The sequence below is a fragment of the Antedon mediterranea genome, chromosome 3, assembly GCF_964355755.1.
Source record: "Antedon mediterranea chromosome 3, ecAntMedi1.1, whole genome shotgun sequence".
NCBI classification, from domain to species: domain Eukaryota; kingdom Metazoa; phylum Echinodermata; class Crinoidea; order Comatulida; family Antedonidae; genus Antedon; species Antedon mediterranea.
In genome coordinates this window covers 13,607,362-13,616,318 of record NC_092672.1, presented here as the reverse complement: position 1 = coordinate 13,616,318, position 8,957 = coordinate 13,607,362, and the positions used below count along the sequence as shown (strand labels likewise).

General features: G+C 34.2%; 1 protein-coding gene across 1 annotated transcript; it reads right to left on the bottom strand.

Moving 5' to 3' along the window:
• Positions 1-3,054: 3,054 nt before the first annotated feature.
• On the bottom strand, positions 3,055-8,066 carry LOC140043270 (uncharacterized). The gene is made up of 9 exons (XM_072087771.1): positions 7,886-8,066; positions 6,541-6,626; positions 6,173-6,277; positions 5,672-5,824; positions 5,399-5,488; positions 4,782-5,136; positions 4,519-4,554; positions 4,171-4,383; positions 3,055-3,179 (listed from the first exon to the last, which is right to left on the bottom strand). The coding sequence occupies exons 1-9, from the start codon at positions 8,064-8,066 to the stop codon at positions 3,055-3,057; spliced, it is 1,344 nt and encodes a 447-aa protein (XP_071943872.1).
• Between the last annotated feature and the right edge of the window lie 891 nt (positions 8,067-8,957).

The following is an 8,957-nucleotide window of genomic DNA, read 5'->3' as shown; positions in this document are numbered from 1 at the left end:
ACTTTAGAACCGATGCAAACAAAATACATCACATTAATTGATGTGTTTGAACATAATTTTTAGGACTAAAAATGTTAAATGACCAGTTTGTTTGTATATTTTTTTAGAGACCAGGTGCTACTGAGAGCAACATTGATGTAGAGGTACGTATTTTAAAGAAACAAAAAAACAAGGAAAAGCGATGTCTTGAGGATGCAAGAAGGGCATACTGTACAATGCTAAGATGAGTATGGAACTCGAAGCAACGAATTCAAGTCCTACCGATAACAATGAAAGCATTAAACAAATAACTATAAACCCATCATTAAAGGCTGCTCTTATGTTGTAAAATGAACATAATAATAATAATGTATTGTAGCCCTGTATAATTCAATTAATGTACACAATTTTAGAACATTTTTCCAGCAAAGAGTATAAATACAGAAATATCCAACCTAAAAAAAACCAGTGATAACAAACTAACAATTTAAAACAAATTATTGATTTATGACTACACTATGATTTTCTTTTGTTTTAAAATAGAAATGAAGTTGAAGAAGTAGGACCCCGGATGAAATTCTTTGTTAATTTTTCGCAGTCAATCATTTTTAAGTATCCAATTTGGTGTCACAGAAACACCTCCTCTAGAGCAAGCAGAACAAAGTACCAACCAAATGACTGTAGTATGTTGTATATAATTTTTCAGGAGCAAAATTCTCTCCACGAAAACACAAGGAGAGCAATTTTAGTGCTCTCTTGCCATTTCCTTTACGTGAAGGACTGCAAGAAGATGAAATCCAAGTCCACCGAGGTATTTTGAATTTCAGTATACTGTACAGTTCCTTATTTACATGTTTTCAGAAATGTTATCATATAGTTCAAGGAACTACTTTTTCTACAATTATTACATGTGGGCAAGATGGTTGTAACATTATATTTAACTCATAATGTCCACTTATTTTTTTAAATTTTATTTAGCTTATGAATAAGTTAAAAGTAAGTTCGTTCCATCTTTTGATATTCCCATGGACTTCTCTCTCTCTCCCCCAGATCCCAACTGCCGACCGAACAGTACCAACTTTCAAGTTTCATTATGTCTTCTTCAATAGTTTTAATTATTTGGATAAACGATAATCCCATTACTGGGACCATTTTTAATTCAAAAGCAATTATCGAGCAAAAGAACATAATCCCCAAAGTGGGGGATTACAGTATGTCACTGTAAGATTTCCAGTATTTGGAAGAAAGAGATGCCGCATTATAGGAAGAATTGGAGGTAGTATAGAGGCCTAGATAGCGACCATTATATTATTTGGTTTGAGTAACGACAAGAGTAAATAATTAATAATTTTTAATTATGTGACAAAAGACAATAAAAATAAGCTAGGCTTATCAGTATACTATAGGCTAGCCTATTTCGTATTTATACAGTTTCATGCCGAATGAATTCCCGTAATTCTCTGTAATTATGAAAAAACAACTATAGCCTAGGTAGGCCTAACCTACAACTATGCTAGTCCTACGAGAACTACTTGCGAATTTGTTCGTATTCTCAAATGTACTTAGTATAATAAAGTACAAATTACGTCAGAGTAGGGCAAAACATCTGACCAACTACTCAACTCCCTGACGCAAAGGGTTTCGTTCTAGAACTATAGGATAATCATTTATGTTGTCTTTGATAAAAATAATATTTTTTAAATTCCAATCCAATTAACGTCATGATAAATAAAAACAATAAAATCACGATGTTATTGCTCTTACTAATCATGACGTCATTTGATTGGATGTGTGAAAATATCATTTTCATCAAAGGAAGCATAGATGTTTATTCTATATTTCTAGAATGAAATGAAAATGAACATTTGTCTATTTATGTTCGATCGTTATCGTCCTATTGTAAATGGGCCTTAACGACCATAAATTTCATTGCTTATATTAATAATGTTTTTGCGTTTGCGTTTGTTTTTTAAGGAGTTTGATGAGTCAATGAGAAATACTTTGAATTTATGAAACTTGTTGACCATGTCTGTAAATCAAAAATGAAGAATTGAGACTGAAAGTGAGACTAGGCTAGAGGCCAAGGCCATAAGTCATATGTAGGGTCTATTTTGAATAAAACTCAACTGCCCTAATTTATTATCATGCCCTATAGAAAAAACATCCGGGATCCCGCCGATATAACGGTCGGGATCCCGCCGGGATCTCGCCGTGATCCCGATATTTTCGACCGAAATTTTTGGTCGGGAATTTCGGTCGAAAATATCGGGATCCCGATTGACGTCCCGATCTTTTGGGAATCCCGATTACCCATCCGTATCGGGATTTTTATCGGGATTCACGAAAAATCGGGATTTTTGGTCGGGAATTTCGGTCGAAAATATCGGGATCTCGAACGATGTCCCGATTTTTGGGATTTCCCGATTACCCATCACGTATCGGGATTTTCATCGGGATTCACGAAAAATCGGGATTTTTGGTCGGGAATTTCGGTCGAATATATCGGGATCTCGACGACGTCCCGATCTTTTGGGAATCCCGATTACCCATCCCGTATCGGGATTTTCATCGGGATTCATGAAAAATCGGGATTTTTGGTCGGGAATTTCGGTCGAATATATCGGGATCCCGAACGACGTCCCGATCTTTTGGGAATCCCGATTACCCATCCCGTATCGGGATTTTTCATCGGGATTCACGAAAAATCGGGATTTTTGGTCGGGAATTTCGGTCGAAAATATCTGGGTCCCGGACGACGTCCCAATCTTTTGGGAATCCCGATTACCCATCCCGAATCGGGATTTTCATCGTTTCGGAATTTGTATCCAATTTCGCGAAACAACGAGATCCCAATCGGAGGATCCTGTCACGTTCCTGATTTTTCAACGAACATCATAGCTAAAAATCTCAAAATGTTATACCGATCCTAACCCACAAAGAGTTCCTTGTAAAGTAACGGAAATCTAAACTGGTTTTCAAAAAGGAGCTGACGGACAGTAAGATAAATAAAATAAAGGTAGGCTTTTAACCTAAATTTACGTTTCTGATTTTTATTCAATTAACAACATTCTTTGGTTAAAAGGACTTGTATTTATTGTTTCTTATCCCTCTTATTTTGTCATTCAGTTTCTTTACAATCGTATCCCAAACTTCATTCCTTTTTTCCAAGTTACTGCAAGGATAGACGCTAAAAATATGACCTGAAAATAAAAGAAAGTGAATCATTATCAATTTAATTCAACAGAATTATGCTGGTAATATAATACATTTTCAAATTAAATGTTGAGTTCAACTTTACTTTAATGTACTAACGATTTTTTAATCCGTTTTTTATACTAACCCTTAACGGTACATTTTATATTTGATTTATAATATCTTAAGTGTTTCAAACAGTTTCTACATTCTAATAGTTGAACAATGTATTTTAACAGAATATGTTATTAAGTTTTTAGAGTTTGTTGTTTTTCACATTTTTTCTTTTAATTTAACGTTGACATTAATTATTGTTGAGGTATCAAAGCTATTGATTTCCCAGCTGATGAATGCACTATGCATGCCTGTATATTTTGTATGTAGGCGATCCATGTCAATAGTTGCCTCCATAACATCGAGGATCGAAACAGCCAACACATCGTCCATGTCCAGCTAATCACAATTTATCAAATATCTTTAGATTAAATCACCATAATCATGTCTATAAAGCCCGAACAAAAAAGACGATGTTTTGGCTGTCCTGGGATTATTTCCAGTTTTTTAAAATCTAATTTTTAAGATTCGCCACATTTCACACTACGAATTTCATGTTGAGAAGAAAGCGTTTGACAGGCGACTGCTTTAAAATCGATTATCGTTATCATGATTCACGGTATATATAATATTAAAATTAGGCTCCAGTAATCATAATAAATAAATCACGTACAGTATACGTACCAAGGTCAAAGCATAATAAAATATGTTTATGATTTGGCCTTAAAGTGTGAGTATACAGTTATAAATGTGAATGGGCTTACAACATTCCGAAATTTTAAGTAATTAATTAATAATAATTGGAACAAAAACAGCACCTGCATTAATTATAAAAATTTTCCACTACTGTACTTAAAAATATTGTTCTAAAAGCCTAATCGTTTTCAGTAACACACGTTATAGTAGAACGACACAACAATATCAATGTAGTTAAGGTACACTTACTTTTTAGCGCTTTCCTCTTATTTTCATCTAACGCATTCTTCCCTTTCGCAAACCCGTATATCGTTAGATGCTTGTCACAATCTTCTTTTGTGACAAGTAGCTCCAGTAAAGCTTTTGCTAACTTGTCACAAGAATTTGCAAACATCTGGCATTGTTGCATCCTTCTTTTACTGACCCGTACCCCGTATTTGGAATCGCCCATGTACATCATTTCTATTGAACGTCGTAAAAAAAAACAATATTAGAAACACTTTAATTATCCATAAACGACGTATCGTACACATTTTAGTATTTATAACTGTAATTGATTAGTTATCTCTATAGTTATAACAATAGAGATCATCATACCATCCTCGTTGCTGTCGGCTTCATCTTCTTGACAAGCTGCAATATAATGATAAATCAGTGAAATTCATTAAGGTTATACAGATTAATTCAACGGTTAATTGGTTATTCATTTGTGCACACACATACACATAGAGTATACTCTAAGCTTGTATATTATCGTATTAAACCATATTCAAAAGTCTTAAAATATATAAGTTATAATACAGAAGACAGAAGTAAAAGTATGTAGTTAAGACAAACACTAAACAAATATTATACTGTACCATTTTCGACGTTTGTTGGTGGTGGCGAGGAAGGTGAGGCGGAAGGACTGACGGAGAAAGACGATGGCGAAAGATGTGTAGAACGTTTAGAGGGGATGGCACGTGAAGGAGTCGAAGGATAGGTGAAAAGTGGAAGAGACGGGGAGCTAGAATTTGAGGCAAAAGTTGTGCTGGGAAATAAAGCAGGAGGGGAAGAGTCGGAAAGTGAGGCAGAGGGAGGGCTGGAAATTGAAGCAAAGGTGGGGCTGGAAAGTGAAGCAGAGGGGGGGCTGGGAAGTGAAGCAGAGGGGGGAATGGAAAGTAGGCCTAAAGAAGAGAGAGGGATGGCGAGTGAAGCAGGCTGTGGTTTCAAGGTCTGTAATAATAAAATAAACAATAAAAATGACATTAATAAAAGAACGCAATTGCTGCATAACAAAGTCATGTATTTACATAATTTATAATCTATAATAATAATAATTTATATAGGCACTATCAGAATATTTTATAGAGAGGGCAAAAAATCAACTTCATGACGTATAATAATGTTTGTATCAAAATTGGTCTTCACTGAAATGATAACTCCATATTAGTCTTAATTTTTTTCAAATGACAAAACAAATTAAAAATAGTTTTACCTTATACACTGCTTTTATGCAGGATTTGCATTGAGCAAATCCATCCAGTTGTTGCTTTATTGACTGTTGGCCTGCTTGTAATTCCTTTACCTTCATAACAAAAAACATAACACTTTACTTTAAACAATAAATGGAATTCAAGAACAAACAGTTACTGGTGTGCCTATATGATTAATACTGTATAGTAGTGGTTGGTATACGACACATAGTCCATCAATTCATAAAATTAAACATTTTTAAATTAAAATAATTTTGTTTAAACCCCATTATTACCATTTCGAAAATGTCTTTCCATACAGCGGATGTTGCTGCTGCTGCTGCTGGTGGTGGTGGTAAGAGGCCAAGGGTTGTCGTACCATTTGCTGAGCAGCGCGCCTTTTCTCTCTGCCTTTTTACTCCAGCCAGCTTCTTTTTTTCTTGTTGAGCCTAAAATAAAATTTATAATTATATGTGAGTATTATTGTGTAGAATCTCATAAATCTATCTGAAGTTATAATGTTATGTGCCTTCTAGGGTAATTGATGTATCAAAGATCGGAATTGTACTGAGAAGGTTTTTTTAAATTTGAAACTCGTCCTGGGCTGGTACTGGGAATGGTAATAATATATTTTAAGCGAGTTTGATTGGAATAAGAAACTAAGATGACTCTGGTGTGCCTATGATTAATGCTGTTAGTAGGTGGTTTGTTTACGAGCCGCTTATTATAGTCCAACCTTACACAACATTGCAGATTTTCAAAAAAGAATATTAAGAAAAAAACAAACATTAAATTACCATTTCACATATGTCGCTCCGTATGTTATTGTTCACGACGGCAGGTGGTGGTGGTGGTGGCGGAGGAGGCACGAGCGCCTTTTCCTTCTTTTTCCCTTGCTCAGCCTATATAATAAGTATCAATTATACACATTACATATGAATATTGTGTAGATATTGCATCAATAATTATTTAATCAAGCAGAATTCAATAACGATGTATCTTTTCGTATCCTCTTTCGTTATCCTTTTGGAATAATTTGATGTATATGAATACATGGTAATAAATTACGGCAGTTGAGTTTTAATCAAAATAATACCTACATACGACCTTTCGTATGTAGCCCATATGTAGTCTCACTTTCAGTCTCAATTATTTTTTTTTTTACCTTTTTTGATTTACAGACGGTGTCAACGAGTGTTAAGAACTCGTCTCCTTTAAGGATATCCTTAAAACTACTTCTCATTGACTCATCTAACAAACAAATGCAAAAACATTATTAACATAAGCAATGAAATTTATGGTCGTTAAAGCCTATTTACACTAGGTCGATAACGATCGACCATAAATAGACAAATGTGCATTTTTTATACATAAAACAACTATAAAATAACCAGATAGGCCTATGTTTCCTTTGATGAAAATGATATTTTCACACGTCCAATCAAATGATGTCATGATTAGTAATACTATATAAACAATATTATATCGTGACAATACAACGGTTTTATTGTTTTTATTTATCATGACGTCATTTGATTTGAATATTATTGTTATCAAAGACAGCATAATTTATTTTGTTTTATATAGGTCTATCTATAGGCCTAGTGTAAATAGGCCTTTAGGTTGTTGTAGCTTAGCTAGACATCTAGCTTAACAATAGGACTAGGCCTAGCCTAGCATAGGCCTAGTTATAGATTAGGCCTACCTAGGTTTATTTATAGACCTAGGCCCTAATTGTTTTTTAAACCATTGTTTATATCAAGGGCCTATATTTACAGAGATGTACAGGAATCGGGGAATAATTTCCTCAGTACAGTGTAGAATAGCAAAAAGCTATACAAAACAACCTTACAGGGAAAATTTTCATTTAAAAATAAAAAATATTGCTAATAAAACTGATTTTTAAGTCGAGAAACATAGTTTTGTATTGTATTTTTTGCTACACAATTTTCAAAATGTGTAGCAATAAGGTTGTTTTGTATAGCTTTTTGCTACGCTACACTGGCGAAAATGTTCCCTGCCTTATTGCTACACATTTCTAAAATTGTGTAGCAAAAAATATAATACAAAACTAGCATAGTTTCTTGACTCAAAAATTAGTTTGATTAGCAATATTGCTAAACAAAATTACAAAATGAAATTTTTTTCTGCGGAATGCATTCGGCATTATTCTGAAACTGTATAGGCCTATGCCTAAATACGAAATAGGCTGGCCTATAATAAGACTAGGTTAGTACTCTCTGGATTAGCTGCACTGTAATAATATAGGTAGCTAGGCCTAGTAGTAATATGATAGGCCTGTAGATATTATTACTAAATTAGGCCTGTTATAAGTAGACCTACGTTTGATCAGATTAAATATGATACTGATAAGCCTAGCTTATTTTACTTGTTTTTTGTAACATAATTAAAAACTATTTACTCAAACCAAATAATATAATGGTCGCTAACTAGACCTAGCCAAGGCCTATATAGGCCTATTAGTATAACCTACTACTAGTAGATCTTACCTCCGATTTTTCCAACGATCCCTCTTTGCCTACCAAACCCCGGAAACCTAACTGTGACATAATTACCCACTTTGGGTATTATATCCTTTGGTTCAATTATGGATTTAGAATTAAATATGGTCCCAGTTATGGGATTATCATTAACCCAAATGATTAAAACAATAGAATTTGAAGAAGACATTATTAACTTGAAGGTATTCGGTGGTTGGCAGTTTGGATCCGAGAGAGAGAGAGAAGCGGGAATATCAAAATATGGAATGATAATTATTAATAATAGATACCCGGATGGCGCTTCTTTTCGATGTTTTTCATTGAAACTAATGTTAAATTGGCGATATTAGGGCTACTTCAAACAAATTTACTCGAAAAAAAAATCTACTCAAGCCTCTAACTTACTTTTAACTTATTCATACGATAAATCGCCTCTAAATGATACAATATGAACGGGTATGTGCGCGTATTATGGGCGGCGCACCCAGTACACGCGTGCAATTTAAGGTTTTGTAACAAATAATATTTATTAGTAGTACTCCGCCCCTTTACTGATCATTGAGGTCAAGTTGGTATTTTTTCACAATAAATCTTTTCATCCAATACATTACGTAACATCACATTAGACGAATTTCCTGGACCGGCTATAATTTTATTGTAAGTACAATACAGTACAATTTAGGCCTATTTATTAATTAGGCTTAATTGACCATCCTAACAACCCTCCTACCAATGCCCTTATGCCTAAATCTGGGCATCTATTATATAACGATCGACCATGGTCACGTCCATGGTCGATCCTGACCTCCGGTGACATGAAGGTATAACTCCATGGATCGACGATAAAAAGATAAACGTAAGACAATCGCATATTTATCTATTTATCGTCCTTTATCTATTAAATGGGCCTTAATGCTAACATTTTTTAGTGTCGTAACGTAACTACCGGTAGTGGCACAGTTGTTTTAATGCAATAGATGTAATTGAACCCCGAACACACAAATCATAGTAACTTGCTGGTGTAATTTACATCTATTATTACCCTTTTTCTATATAGTCAAGAAAATGTCGGACTTAAGTT

Bases quoted from the DNA above. Each gene is read 5' to 3' on its own strand.
- LOC140043270 (XM_072087771.1), bottom strand. From the start codon at position 8,066: ATGTCTTCTTCAAATTCTATTGTTTTAATCATTTGGGTTAATGATAAT. The intron at 5,825-6,172 runs GTAATTTAATGT...ATTTTATTTTAG, and splicing joins GGAGCGACATATGTGAAATG to GCTCAACAAGAAAAAAAGAA. The intron at 5,489-5,671 runs GTAATAATGGGG...TTTGTTATGAAG, and splicing joins GGAAAGACATTTTCGAAATG to GTAAAGGAATTACAAGCAGG.